The 20,055-nt window shown below is 34.0% G+C and overlaps 3 protein-coding genes and 1 non-coding gene across 4 annotated transcripts in view; 1 reads left to right on the top strand and 3 right to left on the bottom strand.

Annotated features, from left to right (window-relative positions):
* Positions 1–9,656, top strand: part of LOC117113950 — a 19,414-nt gene extending 9,758 nt beyond the window's left edge. Inside the window, exons 6-16 of the mRNA XM_033257464.1 lie at positions 299–424; positions 986–1,108; positions 1,906–2,074; positions 3,240–3,335; positions 3,861–4,028; positions 4,447–4,622; positions 4,969–5,171; positions 5,883–6,082; positions 6,577–6,731; positions 7,157–7,315; positions 7,487–9,656. Coding sequence (XP_033113355.1) covers positions 299–424; positions 986–1,108; positions 1,906–2,074; positions 3,240–3,335; positions 3,861–4,028; positions 4,447–4,622; positions 4,969–5,171; positions 5,883–6,082; positions 6,577–6,731; positions 7,157–7,315; positions 7,487–8,224 — 2,313 coding nt within the window. The 3' untranslated portion in view covers positions 8,225–9,656. The remainder of the gene's footprint in view (positions 1–298; positions 425–985; positions 1,109–1,905; positions 2,075–3,239; positions 3,336–3,860; positions 4,029–4,446; positions 4,623–4,968; positions 5,172–5,882; positions 6,083–6,576; positions 6,732–7,156; positions 7,316–7,486) is intronic.
* A 609-nt stretch (positions 9,657–10,265) lies between these two features.
* Positions 10,266–16,414, bottom strand: LOC117113961 (protein SYS1 homolog). The gene is made up of 4 exons (XM_033257469.1): positions 16,258–16,414; positions 13,288–13,745; positions 12,470–12,537; positions 10,266–12,100 (listed from the first exon to the last, which is right to left on the bottom strand). The coding sequence occupies exons 2-4, from the start codon at positions 13,444–13,446 to the stop codon at positions 11,863–11,865; spliced, it is 465 nt and encodes a 154-aa protein (XP_033113360.1). The 5' UTR covers positions 13,447–13,745; positions 16,258–16,414; the 3' UTR covers positions 10,266–11,862.
* Positions 15,530–15,601, bottom strand: Trnat-agu. The gene has a single exon. It is a non-coding gene; the product is annotated as a tRNA-Thr (tRNA).
* A 488-nt stretch (positions 16,415–16,902) lies between the features above and the next one.
* On the bottom strand, positions 16,903–19,764 carry LOC117113973. Its single transcript, XM_033257481.1, has 3 exons — positions 19,574–19,764; positions 18,740–18,850; positions 16,903–18,439 (listed from the first exon to the last, which is right to left on the bottom strand). Exons 1-3 carry the CDS (start codon positions 19,655–19,657, stop codon positions 18,329–18,331), a joined length of 306 nt encoding a protein of 101 aa, XP_033113372.1. The 5' UTR covers positions 19,658–19,764; the 3' UTR covers positions 16,903–18,328.
* Positions 19,765–20,055: the final 291 nt, after the last annotated feature.

The raw sequence follows: 20,055 nt of genomic DNA, 5'->3' as shown, positions 1-20,055 counted from the left end.
CCAATGTCCCCGACGAAAAAAGGTGGGCGTGGTCAGATGTTTCTCAATATCTCTCAAAAGTGTTCCCCCGAAAAAAATGACAATTTGTGGGTTTCAAAGGCTTATTTGATTAATTTTGGAGTCTAATAATATATAGAAAATACATATAATACATCAGTATATTTTTATGTACACTTCTTGTAATTTGTTTTTTAGGTTAAAAATATAATTTTATCATTATATTAATTATTGGCTAGTTCGCCTAGCAATGTATAGTACAGGTGTTGCTTTACAATTGGATTGTATTTTTAATTTGCAGATTGGAATTATGGGATTGGTAGAGGAAGAATGGCTTGTGACATTAGCGACTATAGATAGGGAAAATCTGACCTACATTGATTTTGTGACGAAGGGAAAGGAATTAGCTAAAGAACTTAAAGAACAGGTTGGTAAGCAGAGTGGCACATACTGTAACTTTGAATAACTGAAGTAGTAGAAATCATTATCTGCTTTGGTGGATCAATCATTCATCATGATTTGCAAAGCGCAAGAATCCACTGCAAGTGGAATAAACATGATATTATAACATGAATTAGTGGGGAGCCATGTTTGTCGGAGTTTTACAGTCAGTAAAAAGACAGGCAGCATTTTGAAGACTAACCTACAAAATGTAGTCTGTTGAGCACAAGCTTTCATCAACACAGTGAACTTTTTCAGGTGATTGTGATTAATCAGAATTTTGGTCAAAGGAAGAAGTTTGCTGCATGAACGAAAGTTCATGCGTAATAAACTACTGACTCTATGGCATTATAAAAAATATTAAATTAAATAAACTTTCCAATGAATGAGGTACATCTACCGTATAGCGCTGTCCAGACTCTCAAATTTTATTTGACAAAAACATGTGACATGCCTAAATATGGTCATGATGACATCATATCATTACCATATATAGGCACATCATGACTATAAATGGGCATACAACAATATTGACTCATATTTACAGGGTGCTGAATTCATCATTGCATTAACTCACATGCGCATGCCAAACGACATCAGGTTGGCGGAGGAAGTTGACAGCATTGACCTTATACTTGGAGGCCATGATCACGACTATGAGGTTAAACTGGTAAGCTCTTATACACATCTTCCTTCGCTAAAATTTTTGAATAAATGAATAGAAGTTAAAGCAAAAATGAACGAATATACCTTCTGGTATCTTAAATACTTGATGGTGCTATGTTTTTTTTCTTCTCTATTTTAAATGTTTAAATTCAGTTTTCATGAGAAAATTATGATAAATTTATTGTTCTTATGTATTTGTTTCATTGCAAAATTTTGAATAAGTGATTGGAAATAAAGCATGAATTTATGAAGTAATATACCTTGTGTTGTAGGCATGCAGATTTGGAAGGCCCTTGAGAATAGCGTGTGTCAATACCCTAAGAAAGAGGGCCGATTCCCCCAGGTGGCTGGTATGAGGTTTAGCTTCAACCCTGAAGAAGAGCTTGGCCAGAGGGTTGACCCATTATCAATCATCATTGAAGACGAAGGTTGTATACCTGTCTCTTATACACATCTAGATGTGTATAAGAGACAGAGCTCAGTCGGCTAAACTGGTGGTAACCACTGCGTGCATGGGCTACTATCCGTAATATATTCCACACCATAGAAGACCATACTATAACATACACGTTAGTCAGGGAATCTTGGTTTCAAGCCTTGATGGGGGACAGTTTTCAAAACTATGTTTGTAGAGAGCATTTAAAATACTGTATATTTTCCCCTAATATAAATAATACCCGTCCTCCTTTTTCGTTTTTTTTTAATATGAAATCATCAACTATATATTATTATAAAATATAATGAGCTACCATTAAAAATAAATGTAATAATTTAAGTGAATGACTTATTGGCATTTTATAGGTTAATAACAAGTACATTGTGAAGAGTGGTACTGAATTCAGACACATGACTAAAATCAATATCAGTTTCTATGAGCTGCCCGATGTGCGAGTGACGACGGATGCTATAACAATTGACTCAAGTGTTGAAGAAGATCCAGAAGTTAAAAGCATTGTAGGCTCTTTTCAACGTAAGTATTAACAATGTATTTCCCAGACTTAAATTCAATTTACTGCTATTTATGATTCAATTCTAATAACAGCAGGACTTTGGTGCATGGTTTCCAGCAGAAGGTGATAATGACTATGGAGTTGATGATGGTAATAATGAGGATGATTATGATCAGAATTATTACGATGATGATGACGACAAAGACAACAACAATGAGTATGGTAGTATTATTGTAATGTTGTTGATGAAGAGCCAAATGATGAAGATGGGGACGATGATGTTAATGTTAGATATAACCTGTTTATTATTTTTTCTGTATTTATCTCTTATTCATTGTTTTTAGTTATTATCTGCTGATTTATCTGACTTAAATTTATTTTATCTTATAATTTGGTAATTTTTTTTACTGTTTTTTTACCCCCTTTTTTTTTTTTTTTTTTTTTTAAATGCCCCTTTTTTTTCTTTTTAAATGCCGCCCCTATTTTTCCATGAGCTAGGGGTGGGTGCTGGAGGGCAAGCAAATCAGCTTCTGCTGGATGGGTCACCCTCATTAAATTTGGTTCAAATAAATAAATATAAATAATTAAAGTGATGAGTATGAAACTAAGGATGATGATGATAATGATTAAGATGATGAGGATGATGAAGCTGATACTCAAGGTAAATTAATGAATGATAATTAAGTATTGTAATGAGGATGATGATAATATTAAGGATGATAATGGTAAATAATGAGAATGGTGATGAGGAAAAAGGATGATGATGATGATAAAATTGTTTCAGTGATTTTGATGAATATATGTGATATTATTGATATAATTTATTGGAAGTTAATAATAGACTTATATTATAGAAATTAAGGGCAACAAGGCCTGTAAGCACTTTACATCATTACCCCCGGTCATTGGATCAAGCACATATGGAACACATACTCAGCCCCCTAGGGAGAATTCCATAATGTTGCAGCTGTAATAATCAGTGCATTTTGTGTTTTAGCTTACCAAATACCCACTTGCCTGGGTGGAGAGAGACAACCATAGGTAAAGTGCCTTGCCTAAGGACACAAGTGAAATGCCCAGCGAGGGATTGAACCTCCGACCTCAAGGTTGAGATGCAGAAATGCAACCGCTGCGCCAAACCGCTCCTACAAGTTCTGTGTAATTTTAATTTTTTCCCCATTCCAGGTCAAATGACTCAAGAATTGGAAACCTCCCTTGGACACATCGAAGTTGAACTTGATGGACGCTTCTCTTCCATCAGGAATCAGGAAACAAATCTAGGTATCTGAGATATTTAATTATTTGTTTTTGCTCAATACCGTGGGTAAATTAATGTATGGCCAACAGGAATTCGTGCTTTAAACATGTCATTCCATGAAGCACCTTTTTAGCTATAGTTGCATAGGTCTAGACTAACACAGGCAGTATAAATTGATTAGAAAACTGAAAATTGTTAATAAAAATGTTGATTACCAATGTGCTTGTTTAATAATGTACATAGATTATATATAACATTTTTATATACTATATAATAAGTTTTTTATAATTTATTTAAAATTGTTAATATAATTAAAGGTTATAAATGTACACATGTAATATATTATAAAATTGATCTGCTTTTAAAAAATATTACTATAGATTTTTAAATTGTATTTATGTTGGTCAATGTAACTGAAACTTTTATTGTAATTAATTATACAGTAATTTACACCTTATAAACCTTATTTTTTCCTAAATTTGAAATAAATTATTGAATTTTAATATAAACTTAGCTCTTATCAAATGCCATCTTCTTTGTGAAATTAGGTAACTTTGTCGCTGACATCATGTTGGAAGCAATGAATGCGGACATAGCATTGATAAATTCAGGAACATTTCGTTCTGACACACTTCACCCGGAAGGAGAATTCAAGAAGAAAGATTTGAAGAGCATATTACCACTTGTGGACTCAATTGTTGTTCTTAAGGTCACAGGTCAGTGTGAATTAGAATATTTAACTCACCTTTCAACTTATATTTTATTATAGTTGGAATATTAAATATTTTATGATGCAATATTTTTTTTCTAATTTAAATGTTTCACTTTAATTTTCATGAGAAAATTATGATAATAAAATTTTATTATTTTTTTTCATGTATTATTAATGTCCTTCGCTAAAATTTTTGAATAAATGAATAGAAGTTAAAGCAAAAATGAACGAATATACCTTCTGGTATCTTAAATACTTGATGGTGCTATTTTTTTTTTCTCTATTTTAAATGTTTCAATTCAGTTTTCATGAGAAAATTATGATAAATTTATTGTTCTTATGTATTTGTTTCATTGCAAAATTTTGAATAAGTGATTGGAAATAAAGCATGAATTTATGAAGTAATATACCTTGTGTTGTAGGCATGCAGATTTGGAAGGCCCTTGAGAATAGCGTGTGTCAATACCCTAAGAAAGAGGGCCGATTCCCCCAGGTGGCTGGTATGAGGTTTAGCTTCAACCCTGAAGAAGAGCTTGGCCAGAGGGTTGACCCATTATCAATCATCATTGAAGACGAAGGTTGTATACTTCCAAATAAGGTATGCATTTTTCTTAAACTATACTTGTCCATAAATATCATAAAGTTGAAAAAAATCATCTTCCAAAATTTAAATTTTAAAAGACATAAAATGACTACCAGTAAACAATAAATATAATTGTAGAAAAGGCCTTATTAACAATAATGTATAATTTAATTTCTTCACACCATCATCATTATTAGTATCATAGCTATGCCTTTTTTCATACAACTGAAAGAGTGAACTTTTGATGCAATATGTATAACATTATTAGTTATATATTTGTTTATAATGTGGTTACGGTGCTAGCATATACATAAATATACAGTATAATATACATTGTGCTTTTTCTTTTTTTCTGTACAAGGTTTATAGACTCTGTACAAAGAATTATATAGCAAAAGGAAAGGATGGTTATACAGTTTTCAAAGATTGTGAATATGTGGTAGATGAAGAGAATGGACCAAACCTATTCACTATCGTCCAAAATCATTTTGCATCTGTCATGATTGTGAAAGGACTGAAGCCTTGTCGATCAGGTCATAGACAGAGTTTGATCAGCTTAGCCAAGTAAGAGATGTGATTATTGATTCAGATCATCATCATCATCATCATTATTTATTGCCATCATCGTTTATTGTTTAACATTTGTTTTTCTATAGAATAGAATTATATTACAAAATAAAATTAAAAGAAAAAGGTATATACTGTACTGGTATGAGTTCACACGATGCCACTATTCTACTAAAATATATCCTGAGCCAGATTACATATAAATTTCCATATTATTAATTAACAAAAGGAAAAGAGGAAGACCAAACAAGAGATGAAGTGATCTTTTCCAAAAGGAGTTTGGTTTGAACTGGGCGAATCTGGCAAAGAATAGACCAGAATGGATTTTGAGGAGGCCATTGGCCAGTAGTGGCCTGACCGTCTGATGATAATGAGGATTATTATTATTAATATTGTTGTTAGTGTTTTTGTTGTTATAGTGAAAAACAAATAGCATTAAGATCACCTCGCACCCATGAATTCCCTGACTACTGCATCCACAACTGCCATCAACACAATCGCTAGACATCTTTACCCATTTGGAATCATTCATACTCCTTTTTTGTGCAGATATTCTAACGACATCTATTTCACATTACATATACAGCATATTCAGTTATTGCATTATATTTAACTCATCTCTGAAATACATCTTTTAAATTATTATGATTTTAGGTGGTGGGAAAATCTATTGTATTTTTCATACCATTAAATTATTATTATACACAGGAAACCAAGTTTTTTGACTGAAGCCAGTTTGAAGAGGGTAGAGCATGACAAGTGTACCATAGCTCCCGAGGTTGAGGGAAGGATCACGCAAATGGATGAGGAACAAGTTAAAATGCTTCCGGAAAATAGGGAGACATTCTTGAAAGTTGCCAATGGAGAGTTAGATGAATCAATTCTTATAGTTAAGCATAAGGATGATGGTATGTTTAATTTCTAAACTTTTAATAACTGTTTTTGGATTATTTTGTTTTTGTTTATTCAGTTGTAATAAATGTTACATACCTGCAACGTTTCAGATACACCTCGGCTATTCTTTCTCAAGCATTGACTCTAATGCTGGTCAACACCGCTATATACGCGGCGTGATACGCCCTCAATTGGTATATATAGTCGCCACCACATCTTTGCCACCATTGTCACTAAAGTTGTTAACCAAAACTATCTCCACATCATCAGTTCCACCAGCTCTACACCATCATTAACTATAGTATGCTCATTAAAGTTTCTAGATGGCACAAGACAGAGCTGTCCCTATCTAAACAATAGTTTTCTTCATTATCCATCTCATTTTGTATTTTCTTTATCATCTTAATTCATGCCATGAATTGAATTATAGTAATCTATTACAGTGTTGTTATATAGCAGCAATTAATAGAAAAAATAACTTCAATATTTGTTTGATTTTTATGATCAGTGTGTGAAGATTCATCAGAGAGTGAGGAGTCGGAGGTAGAAGAGGTTCAGGAGATCATTGAGCCAGGAACTCCACCTGGTTCTCCACTACAATTTCAACGAGAGAAGGTTATGCAAGAGATATGGACAGCTGTTGAGAGAGACGATGTTATCAAGGTACGGTTAAATATTAGACTGTCAAAGCAAGCGCCTCATTTGTTTATCATTACCAGTGATGTATCTAAAGCTTTGTCCAGATTCAAAAAGCTGTTGTATGTCCATATATAGTCATGATGTGCCTATATATGGTTATGATGTGATGTCATCATGACCATATTTAGGCATGTCACATGTTTTTGTCAAATCAAACTTGATAGTCTGGACAGAGCTTAAGGAGTGTGAGAACCATTTTCACTCAGTGTCGGTGGGGCACAAGTATTGTTTGGGGGTGTGGGCATACCACCCTAGATACGTCACTATTTTTACCCCTCCTCAGGGCATCTCATTTTTTTACCTGTAACCATGTTAACAACCAATGTAATAGTTTTCAGAGGTTTCCTCTGACTCTGTGATTATAATTTGTTTGTAATTCTCTCTTCTAGGTTAAGCAATTACTAGACAATGATTATATTGATGTGGATTCGCTCTATGAAAACATCATGATCCTCCACAAGGCAGCAAGCTGTAATGCCGTCCTTACTACATATTATCTTGTTAAGGAACTTGGAGCATATTCAAATTGTAGAGATGATCTTCAAAAGGTTTGTATAAATACATATTGGGAAACCCTGGCCCCAAAATTGGTCCTTAATTTGAGGGAAACCTGTAATGTTAATAGGCAACAAGATCTCTGTGCACATTATTATCCCAGTCATTTTTAATCTTCAATGGATTAAACAATTTGTGCTTTTTTTTTTATTGCATCCCTGCAGAGCACACCATTAATGCACGCCGTAGAAAGTGCACATATAGAAGTATCCGCAATCCTTCTTGAGTTTGGCGCCAATGTGGATGCTTTAAACGAGTTGGGCAAGAGTGCTTTGGATTTGGCAACAGAAGATGGCAAGGACCAAATAAAAATCATGATGCTTAATGGAATCAGTGAAAGTGAGGATATGATAAAGGCTATAGAGAAGGAGTTAAATAATACAATGGAAGGGATGCCTGATAAGGATTCTTCAAAAGGCAGTAAAAATGAGAGGAACAAAGAAGAAAAAGAATTAAATGAAAACATACAAGAGGATTTTCATCAAGAAGAAAATGACATTCAAAATGATAAGAATGAAGAAGATTTGAGTGACCTTCGAACATCACCCACTTTAGAAAGCGACCAACAAGACGTGACATTAGAAGATGATGAACCTGAGGTCCAACCAATAAGTAAACTAACTGATACATGGAGGGATTCAAGACGTGGAAGTATATTAGAAGTGATACACGAAGAAGACGAAGACCAAAAGGAAAAGTCTGATAAAGAGATATCACAGGAAGATGAAACAGGGGATACAGGAGTGAGTGAAGAAACTGAAGGAAAGGAGGAGATAAAGATTGAGAAGGAAGTATCTGATGAGTTGGAAGAAGGGAAATTGGAAGAAAATGTGAACAATAGAATTGGGGAACAAATGTTAATTGATGAAGGTATAGAGGTTGATAATGATGGTAACACGTGACAATAAGGTATAGGCAGTGCATGTGATGGGATCAATTTTTGGTATGTGTTCTGCAACTGAAAGTTGTCAGGTTTGTTGAGATACCAGTACAGTACCAAGGTGTATTTTGGTGGTTAAAATTCTTGCTATTCAATCCCAGGTTTCTGGATATGAATCCTACAAGCAAGGTTTTTCTGTTTCAGACTAAAAACAACTGGCGGCCACATTTTGAAAATTTGGTTTATAGTGCATTATAAATTCAGCTTTCTTTTAACCAAACATTGAATTTACATTCAACGCTGGTCTGCTACTGCTCACAACCTTATTGCTTCCCATATTTTCAGTCAGAACTAAGCCACATCAAGCCTAGGATTTTTAGCAATTAATCTCGCCAAACCTAGTGTTTTATTTTTATTTTACTTTTTATAGTATGGTGGTACTTATACCTTTTAACAAAATTTGAAAGACCAGGAGATTTTAGCTATGAATGTCTAGTAATTGTAAACTTTCCGAAAAGGAAATGAAGTAGGTGCTTGGGCACTAGTACAGTAGTAGCGTAGCAGGCAATAGTTGAGTGAAGTCACAATTGACTTGCTATATAATACTAAGACGAGGTTCTGCTGTTTACAGTCCCTATGTATTTGTATAATGTTTGCATAATTCCATTCCAATTTTTTTTTACTTAAGAAAACTCTTGAGCGGTTTCAGAACTCATTACGTGTTTGGTCCGTAGAATTGACTGAAATATGATAATGCTGCCTCTCAACATAAGCAACCAGAATTTGGCATGTTTACCTTTTAAAATGATTTTCATATTGATTGTAGCAACAATAAAAACAAGAATACCATAAAAATAATAAAAATATATTATACTCCTGATGCACCTATTATGCATTCACAAAATCCTTGCATGAATGCTGTCAATACTACCACTTAGTGTGTATACATATTTTTTTGTATTATGTTAGTATCATAATTTAATCTATTTTTAAAATTTTAAATTATTATTCAATAGCCAAAAACTCAGTAAATATCAGTATTCCATCCATCTCCCAACATTTATTTTTTGTGCAATATGTATATATTCTATATACATGTATATAAGATATACACACAAATTGTGTATATTATATTATATTCATTTGAAAATTTCTATCTTGGGTATTTAAAATGTGAATTCATAAGCAATAATAAAAAATAATACTCATGCATTTTATATACTGAAATACTTTGAACACATTGTCACCTTGAATATATACATATATATTATATATTATATATTTCTGTTTTTAGCAAAATGTTGCCATCGATTTTATATATTTTTTTTATTCTTCAATATGAATGCCATTTAAGTTTATGAAATGTCATTAACAACTAGTACCAAGTACAGAAGTCATTGTTTATATAGTGTGTAAATAAATAAATGTGAAATATTATATGTTCAGTAAAAAAAGTGTGGAAAATGTTTCTGTATGTATGTGTATATTGTAGGAATTTCATTTAGGTTAATATAAACTATAGCTTAATCTAAAACAAAATAGTACTGTATTTAGTTTTTCATTTATCTTCAATGCATTATGAATAGAAAATTACAGTATAAACAAATGGTCCATTGTGAAGGACTGTGATTATGTAATTATGCGAGAATGTATGCTTGTATATGATATAATCAGTGGCGCATCAAAGGGGTCTGAGGCTCCCGGCGGAAAAGTCCCGCCCACTTTGGTGTACTTGACATTTTATAGATGTATTTTAATGGGTTTGAAATGTTAGTGCTCCTTAAAAAGCCCCACCCAGCCAAAATGCTGATAATTATCTTGGGACCCTTTAAGGCCTGGGGCCCATGACAGCTAAAAGCTGTTACACCACTGGATGTAACATGTACTGTATTGTAAAAGTATGTGAGTGTATGGTCATATTTTCTTGCAAGAACATGATTACTGTATAGTTTTATAATGAGCAGAAGGTTTCACTTCTACACTACTCTATTCCTGTATCCACTACATCTTCTATTAGTCATTTCAAATGCCAAAACAAGTGGTAAGCAGAACACCTGTACATCTTTTGTTTACATTTAAAAATTTATTGGAATCAACTCTATAATCTATATACAGTACCTAATTTAATGAAATTCTAGAAAATATGGTCATTAGATGGCATTTTACAGTAACTACTGAATAGCCACATTTTATTTACCAACTCTGATACAGGTATATAAAAAACAGAGCTGTTTAAATTACTCGTCTTTCTAGGACCTTTAACACTGGAACCATGCTCGCATTCAGCCTCTGGGAACCCCCTAGCCACACCCCAAAAATAACATCCTGCTACCTTCATGTGTATCACTTGTAATAGAGCTTTCCTACAAGCCCCCCAGGATCCTAGAGTACACTTCTGAAATCCCATGGTTTTTTTAATATGGCTAAAAGCTACACTTGCTAAGCCTCAGACCAATACCCAGAGCACACTACACCTGCCCATGATTAGGATACTGGTATAGGCATTTATAATGTGCCTATTCCTTGAGGCTATAAAGTGCGTTCCTTTTCCCTGGTCAGTGGGTCCACATGCTTTAGGTGTTGCTGTTGGTAATCAGCGCAGGAGCAGGCAACTCCACCAGGTACCCATTTATAATCCTGGGTGGAGAGAAGCAATGCAGATATTAGTGCCTTGCCCAAGGACAAGTGAAATGCACAGCGAGGAATTGAAACCCGACCTGGAGGTCGGGAAACAAAACCATCCCCACTGCGCCAAACTGCTTCCGACATTGTTAGTGGTGAACAGATTCATTGAAAATAATCTGCTGTTGGATGACAATAAAATAAATAAATTACATGCACTATATTTATTTACATATAAAAAAAACCCATAAATTTTCAAATTCTAAATTTTATTTACTGTATCATAAAAATTATTGATATCAATTAAAACATTATCTCTTTCTAGGAACACAACTGTTCATGTAATAAATCAATTGAACTACACAAAACATAATTACATTCCAAAAATGTACAGTAAGGATATTTTAATCTAAAAACAAAATGTATTGTTTTTTAATGTATTGTAAGAAGATCCCTTAACTACAGCTCTGTCATCCTCTATAAAGATTGTTTGAACTTTGTAAATTATCGAACAAGTGCCTCTCAATTAAACACTGGTCTTCAATTTTCAATTTGATTTAATTTATTTAATATGCTCTTTAAAAAAACACAAAAGAAACAAATACACATAAACAGATCATATCACAAAAGAGCATATCGGGGGATAACCCTAAAATTGCGAAAAAAGACAAATTATTTCCATAGGAGTCCCCAATAAGTGGTCCAGTGGATAATATTCAAAGTGCCTTGATTTTATGTATCATTTGACACTAGTAATTTATTGACTAAATAATGTTGCAACAAGTTAAATATGCCAATGTACAACATGTAACACTAATACTTTGTAAGAAGTGCCTCTTTTAAAGCCACACAAAATGCTTCAAAAGTGCTGCAACGCTCTGTTGGTCATTTATGATAAAGAAAATACACTCGTAACTTATTAAGATACTATAAATTGGAAATTGTTACATATTTGGATAAAATATATCTTGCTATAAAATAAAGTAATTTTTGTTATCGTCTTAATAAAAGACTAACTGAATATTAGTACTTCTTTTGTCATAAGTCTGCCCTTCCCCCTGCTACTGGGATTGCCTTCATTTCGCTTCGCATGCAGAGATACTCGCCAAGGACCGTCATCAATGACGCGCATACAATGTTGGTCAGCCACCACGTCATTGTCGATGGAAAGCGTACGTTGTAGATCCAACAGCTAAGTAGATGTATAATGTGAACGGTTATTGCAAAATCCCAACACTGTTTTGAACGGCGTATAATTAACCATAAGCTTATAGCCCTATTAAGAACAAAATATAATACAATTTAATTATTGGTCATTCGATCAATTCCCTCTGTCTCTTATACACATCTAGATGTGTATAAGAGACAGGGTACTGGGTTCAGAACCTGCAGGGCACCAGGACTTTTCTCGCAACTAAAACTCCACTCAATAAGCTTCTTAATAAAAACATTTATAGAAAACATTGTTCCATTCTGTGTAGGTATGTTTAGGATAATATCTGCATTTAGTGCCTTAAATGGTATTACATTTTGGTTTAAATACTCCTATTCAGGAAAATACAATCAGACCAGTCTACACACATTGTAATATAATAATACATATACAGTATGGTAATATAATAATATATGGTATAATATTACTTACCCTGTTAATGAATTCAGCATAAAAGCTACTAATATTATTTTACCACTACCGGAACTGATGTCCAATGACTGAAAGACAAATCATTTAACAATTTTCATCAAAAAACAAAGAAAGCAAAAGATGCATAGATGTACAATTGCTTAGATCCTATTATTTGCATTGAACCTCAAATTGACTTGCAGTCAAATTATAATCATTTGTTTATACAGTAGTATTAGTTAAAAATCTGTAATTGAGCAAAAACTGGTCTGTTCATTTAAAACCTTAGGGTCTTTTCAAAATTTAACCAGACGATAAATTGTTACAATTATGAAGAGTTACTGTTTATGTGCAAAATACACTGATTTTAAATACTCTTCATTTAAAAAACATACACAATATAAAGCAATGTAAAATAAAGCTTGCGTGGGGCATAAATCACTATGCAAAACTTAGGTCTAGAACTTCGTCAGTGCATTTTGAAAAAAAAAAGGCCGACTTTCTAACAATTTTTGCCAAAAATTATGCTTTGGCCTATCTCTCAATATACAAGTAATGCATAAGCAGTAATTAAGATTCCGCGAACCTATTTTCCAAGTGATCAAACTTCATTAAAAAAATTAAATGTAACTTGCCCAAATACATGTATGGTCATGATGACATCACATCATGACAAAAATTTGTCAAAGAAAATTTAATAATCTGGAAAATGCTTTAAATAAAGAAAAAATACATTAAAAATAACATCAAAGTTTATAATCAATTGTGGTTAGTGTTATATTGAATAAATGTGATTGCGAGCAAACATTTATAATTAAAATATGTAAAAAGACACTTACTGAATGGTTAAACATTTGGTCTAATGATTTATTAGTGTTGGAGATCTTATCGACAATGATTAGCCAGAATCCTAAAGAAACATAGAAAATAGTCTGCATACTCAACATCTGTGCTATTATTAGAATAGGATCCCAGACGTAACTTCTAAAAGATGCCATCTTGATTGTCCAAGGTTCCTTAACTGTTTCTAAAGACTGTATATTTTTATCTGTTAAAAGTTCTCTGCTTTAAACAGAACACAGCTTATTAGTGTGTTACTGTACTTGTAAAAAATTTCTGCTCCATTCATTTAAATCAAATATCCTCCATTTTTGTAATTCATGTGTTTAACTGTCTCAACTGTGTGGTGGTGGATCAAAGGAGATTGAAGTCTTCAGTGGTGAATGGTGTGGAGCTGATTAAGAAGTGCAGGTATCCAGTAAGCTGGAAAATACATTAAGGATGATGTTTCAGTATCCTGTGAACAAAAAAGAATATTGACGATCAATTAATGACAAAAAAAAATTTTAAAAGAATATCGACAATCAATTAATGACAAAAAATTTAAAACTCTTATTAACAGTAGTTTGGTCCATACTGTCACTCATTCTGTGTACTAGGCCTACTTACATACAGACCTGCCAAGGATGTGTAAAAAACCAATGCAGGCACATCTAGAGATGGTCATAAATGCACATTTTTAAACACCAATGAATAGGAGTGGGGTCTGGGACATGGGGGAAATGGAGAAAATTATTTATGCAATCTGTCATTTAGTTTTTGCATTTAGTCTTGCCGTTTTACTAGTGCGGGCGGGACCGCTGGACACCAACTATTTGCGTAACTTTTTTGCTCTTCAGGCCTAGGCCTAAGTACTGTAAGTAGGGCCTGAGACCCGACAGTATCCGATCATTTCAGTCGCGCCTTCATTTCGGTCTCGCTGTTTTCGTTATGCATTTCGGTCGCGGTGTATGGCGTGCCAACGGGGTGACTGCAAATCTGGAACAAGGGAGCTAAGCAGTATAGTATTTTTATAAACACAAAACTTACATAAAACATTAGTTGACTAACAATTATTTGTATTTATACTGTACTATAATATTATAGTTTATGATTATTAATATTACGTGTATCACTTGGTGTTATTTTTCTTTTTTTACAGAAACAACGAAAATGTTACTTGGTTTGAGACAAGTTTCTCTTTAATGTTTGTTGCAATATATATTTTAATAATGCATAAATTGAATGGAAATTTATGAATTAAATAATAGCTATGTTCTCACACGGCAGCTAACGGTTAGCAGGATCCGGATCCTGCTATTAAACCGTTAGCTGCCTTGCGTCCATGTAAGAAAATCCCGATCCGGATACCAACAATATGATGATCGAATCACTGGCCAATAAGAAACTGAAAATTGTAAACGCGTACGTGTGATTGGTTGATGATAGAAACACCCTCAACTTGCTAACCGATAGCGCTTGCTAACTGTTAGCGTATCCGGATACCGCTAACAGTTAGCGCTAGCCGATCGGGCGTTCTCACGCAGGTGCTAACGGTTAGTGCTAATGGTTAGCTCCCGATCCGGATACTAGGGCTCTCGTGAGAACCAGGCTATAGTCAATAAATTAGTTTTTCATACATTTGTTTTCTTGTCTGTTACGTTTCCATTATCTTGAATGTTCTGGTCATGTTTATAATTTGATAAATAACAACATTCCTAGGCCCTTATTATGAATAATTCAGAAATTGATAAATACAAATATGTACTTGACTTTTCACTTCAGAACCTGTAATAAAAAAAAAGAACACGCTAAAATTATATTCAAACTGACAGTAATTGTTATTGTCGTGATGGAATAATAGACAATAACTGGATTTGCGTCAGGAGAAACATGTATAGGTGTAATTTTGCCCTACCTGACATGGAAATGTAATGAATACTCAGTACATTTGAAAACTGCGAAAAAAAATCGCAAGTTGTTCTCGGGTGGGACTCGAACCCACAATCTCCAGATCACTAGCCTGGCATAATACCGCTAGACCATCGAGCTTGCGCCTGATGGCCAGGGTTGAATTCGAGTCCAAGTAAGCAGCGGGTACTGCATTGTTGACAGTAATTGTTATTGTTGTGATGGAATAATAGACAATAACTGGATTTGCGTCAGGAGAAACATGCATAAGGTGTAATTTTGCCCTACCTGACGTGGCAATGTACCGAATACTCAGTACATTTGAAAACAACTGCGAAAAAAATCGCTAGTTGTTCTCGGGTGGGACTCGAACCCACGATCTCCAGATCACTAGCCTGGCATCATACCTCTAGACCACCGAGCTTGCACCTGATGGCCAGGGTTGAATTCGAGTCCAGGTAAGCAGCGGGTACTGCAGTGTTGACAGTAATTGTTATTGTCGTGATGGAATAATAGCAGTCGTTTTCAAATGTACTGAGTATTCGGTACATTTCCACGTCAGGTAGGACAAAATTACACCTATATATATTCAAATTACTTGTAATTAATAACAATCGTAAAAACTAAACAACAATCATACTAAAAAAAAAAATACAAAAAATATTAGGCCTATGATAGTCAAGCATCGTAAAAAAAGCCAAAATAAATAAAATTAATACCCAAAATCTGAAACATGCACCAAATAAACTTTAAAAATACAGAACCCTTTAAAAATTACTTTCCAAACATAAATAAAGCACTAGTGCGTACATCGGCGTTCCATAATGAGGCTGTTTATCGCGACCGAAATGCATAACAATATGGCGCGACCGAAATCAAGGCGCGACCGAAATGATCTGTATTCGGTCCCGACTGGGCTAGCCTAGCCTAGCCCCTAGGCCTACTAGTAGTAGGCCATTAGAGGTTTAGAGCGCCTACCACACCGGTCCGTCCTAATTTGGCGTTCGCACATAGCAAGGCCTAGAAATAATTAGCAATATTTCAATATAATCAGAATTGTATTCATTATCAATACATACACAAATTACATATCAGACTCTCCTCATATTTACAGCTTCTTTTCATTAACAATAATCACGCTGACGATGACAAATTCATGGGCCAAATTCTAAACGCTCTTGTTTTCTTCGTGTTTTCGGAAGACGTGTACACGTATGGGAGGCAATTTGTGCCGATATATTATTATCACAGCTATGACGTGCATAAAAAGCCTTCGGAATAAGTATTAATGTATTCACTGATTGTTTGGTTGGTTGTGAATGTAATTATTGATATGATATGATATCGATATCAATCAATATAATTAATATTCAGGTAACTATAATTAATTGAAATAATCCCTAAATGTACCAACAGTGAAGCATTACCACGTTTTTGAAGTCATATTTTATTTATTCAATAGATTTAATTTCTAAAATAAAAGATATTTGATTGTTGATATAGATTGACAGACTCACTCACTCACTCGCTCACTCACTCACTCACTCACTGACCGATTCGTTGTGCGTGGGTAGTATGGCTTTGTCCGGGTGTTAACTGGTTGGATGGTGGTCTATTGATTGATTAACATGACTGATTTACGACGACGATTAATGTTGCTATTTGATTAAATATAAATGATTTGCTCGAACGAAGAAATAGATAGGCCTACAATAACTTAATCATAAAGAAGATCTAGTACTTTTATTCATGCTGATCATATACAAGAACTAGGTCTTCCTTGCAGTAAATGCAGTAAGATACACGTGTTTGTTGGTGTGCGTGGTGAGAGGGATGTGAAATTCTGATCAATTGCCAATTTTACCCATGCTATTTTCGGCGGGTTTCCCGGCCGGGGTAATATGTCTGCTCTTCTTAACAAGACTATGATGTGGAACTGAATATCATGAATACAACCTAGCTCGATTAGTATACTCCCATTGTACGGTACTACAAGAGACCAGTTCTAAAATATATCTAGTAGACACTATGCTTTAAGAGAACAGAAACAATTGAAAGTACAATTAAAGACCACTTTAGGAACAGGGTTTCCGTTGCCTCTAGTAGCTTTGGTCTCTTTTTAGAAAAATAAATATACAAGACATTTGTTAATTTGGGACAACAGAAAAGTGTTTAATATTTGGGGGTGGTCTTTAATTGGAGGGTCTTTAATTAGAGGGAGACCTGTATTTTAAAATGGAAGCTCTATACTATATAATATCGTTCTATTTACATTTTTCTTAAAAATAATTGCATCAAAAGTAGGGCCTATCTTAAATATTGAAATTTTAATTACAATAGGCTACATACCATTTTACATGATGCATGACGTTTTCTTAAACACGGATACTGTCTGTTATAAAATATGATGCCCCTCATCAATATTACCCCATCCCCCTTTCCCTGGCACGGAGGCCTGGATAACTTACACGACACCAAGTAGAATAACAATAACAACTATAATAATAATTTGGCGAATGGAAGACGAGTGACTTAGGCTATTCTAGTTAACCCACTTTAAAAAAGATATTTACATGAATGATAATTAAGGCTCTTTGTTAAGAGAAATATACAAAACAGGCCGATAACAATGATGAGAAACGCCAGTACTTCTGAGTGGTATGTGTGTGTTGGGAGTGAGAGGAGGGGTATATATTCCACCCATGTCGTGGGAGGAGAGGATAATATAGTCCATATAGAGACAAACACATTATCGTAATAAATGGAGCAAAATGATAAAATATGCCACTGCTTAAATGCGTGACAAATACGCCCATATAAACTATACAGTGTCGGATCCAGAAATTCGAAATAGAGATTTTCACAGATAGAGAATCTAGATCACCTCAGCCCCACCATGGTTGGGACTGAGGAAAGAAAATTTATGATTATGGCACCTCTGGATGGACGAAAATGGCACTTTTAGACTTATATTTGACTAATTATATTTTTCTCCAGCCGGGCGGATTCAAGGAGGGAGGGGGGAGCGACCCCCACCCTAGAATTCGCCATTGCTATATTCAGCCCAGGTACAGTATATACTAATTCACTGCTCCCTGATTCGCCTAGGTGTACGTGTAGTGACCCAATCTCGAGTGTGACGACACCGAGTTACATCATCCAAGGCCAAGAGCGAAGAAAAGCCGTGAACGCAATCTTCCCACTGTGGTTCTGTCTAAACTCAATGTACACTAGATTAGACTCAGTTTCTCCAATATCGGTCTATTAAAATAATAAGTACAGAATATTAATGATTAGTATTAAAATCAAGTGAATCAAATATTTTCAATATCATATTATTCATTCTTCTGTATTGCACGCATACGAGTGATCTTATGTGACGTGTATGTTTCTGTTCATCGCACTGTTCTAGGTTTTCCAATTCAATACAAAGTGTATTTTAATATTGATAAAAGAAAATACCTGTATACAATGAAAGCGAAATTTGAAATCCGATTCTTTGCCATACCAGGGAGGTCATAAATACATGCATGAGAGGATACGATTAAGATTTGCCCTTACCTCAACGCAGAAATTTTGTAGTCCTTGGAAGGAGTCTTGATACCAATACCGTCTTGCTTCGAACTTATTTAAATTGAATAATTGTGACGTTTTTTCAAAATCTGCTCTCAGCTGCAGACAAAGAACAAGGTCGATAATAATTATAATAAAAAAACATCAACACAAAGCAACAACAATAATAATATTAGAGTCAGAAGCAGCATATCAATGGTTATTCCTAGGATGAAACGTTTTGGTAAATGTTCTTTTTATACAGAGCATGGCATTGGAATGGTCGCCAATCAATGCAAAACAAGTTTAACTCAAAATTCTTATTTAAAAAGGGTGCTAAACTGTATTTATGGAACCAGTGTGTAAATGCATTTTTTTTTTTCTTTATATTTCTTGTGTGTTTTGAATTGTTGCTGTAAGGACCACAATGGAAATAAGCACTTCTGAGCTTTTTTGTTATCCTGATAATTTTGTTGTGAATTTGTTGAATCACTGAATAAATTGAAATGAAAGAAAATAATAATCAAATATTAATAATGATAATAATAATAATAATAATAATAATAATAATAATAATAATAATAATAATATATTGTTATGTTTATAAACATTAAAATAATTAAAAAAATTATAATGCGCCATTTCATACAGTCGGAGCTCAGTGATGTGTACAGGTATATGCCTAACGCACCGTTGGCGGTTGGGGTAGTGTTTTGTTTTGTTTTTGTTTTTTTTTTTTTTGATATATTGGTTTGTGTTTGTGTCGCCGCATATGAAGTGCATAAACTAAATTTTATATAAACCTATCTATCTAAAGCTTAAATATATCCGTCAACAACTTACTATATCTATATTCTCTTGAATAGCTTCCGTTGCTGGTTGTGCTGGTTGACACCATCCCCCAGGGTTTGTCCTATACCGGTACATACTCACTGATATGAAGGAAATAAAATTGTATAGGATGTTAGTTTGTTACTTGCCTGATGACTCTCTGGAAAATAACAACAAATGCAAAAAAATCATCCCTTTATATGTCAGTGTAGTATTCAGAGGTGTGGTTATGGTCCACTGGCGTTATCATATTAACAATTACCAATTGCAATAGATTTTTACAAATTTATTCATGCGGCTCGAATCATTAAGCCTTTCATAAAATATAAAACGGAACTAAGAATTATTCGTTCAAATAACATATTTAGTAATCATAAAGGCTAGGTTGATGTTTCCCAAATAGCCCTTTTTTGTAGATGGGGGCTTTTTTTCAAGATGCTTTTTTGTTATGCCAGAAATCTTTGACCGCAGTTTTTCTGGTGAAAGAAAGAAAA

This window comes from Anneissia japonica, unplaced genomic scaffold, assembly GCF_011630105.1.
Source record: "Anneissia japonica isolate Jap-2015-1 unplaced genomic scaffold, ASM1163010v1 scaffold288221_len503873_cov180, whole genome shotgun sequence".
In the NCBI taxonomy this organism is placed as follows: Eukaryota; Metazoa; Echinodermata; class Crinoidea; order Comatulida; family Comatulidae; genus Anneissia; species Anneissia japonica.
This window is presented reverse-complemented; position numbering and strand designations above follow the sequence as displayed.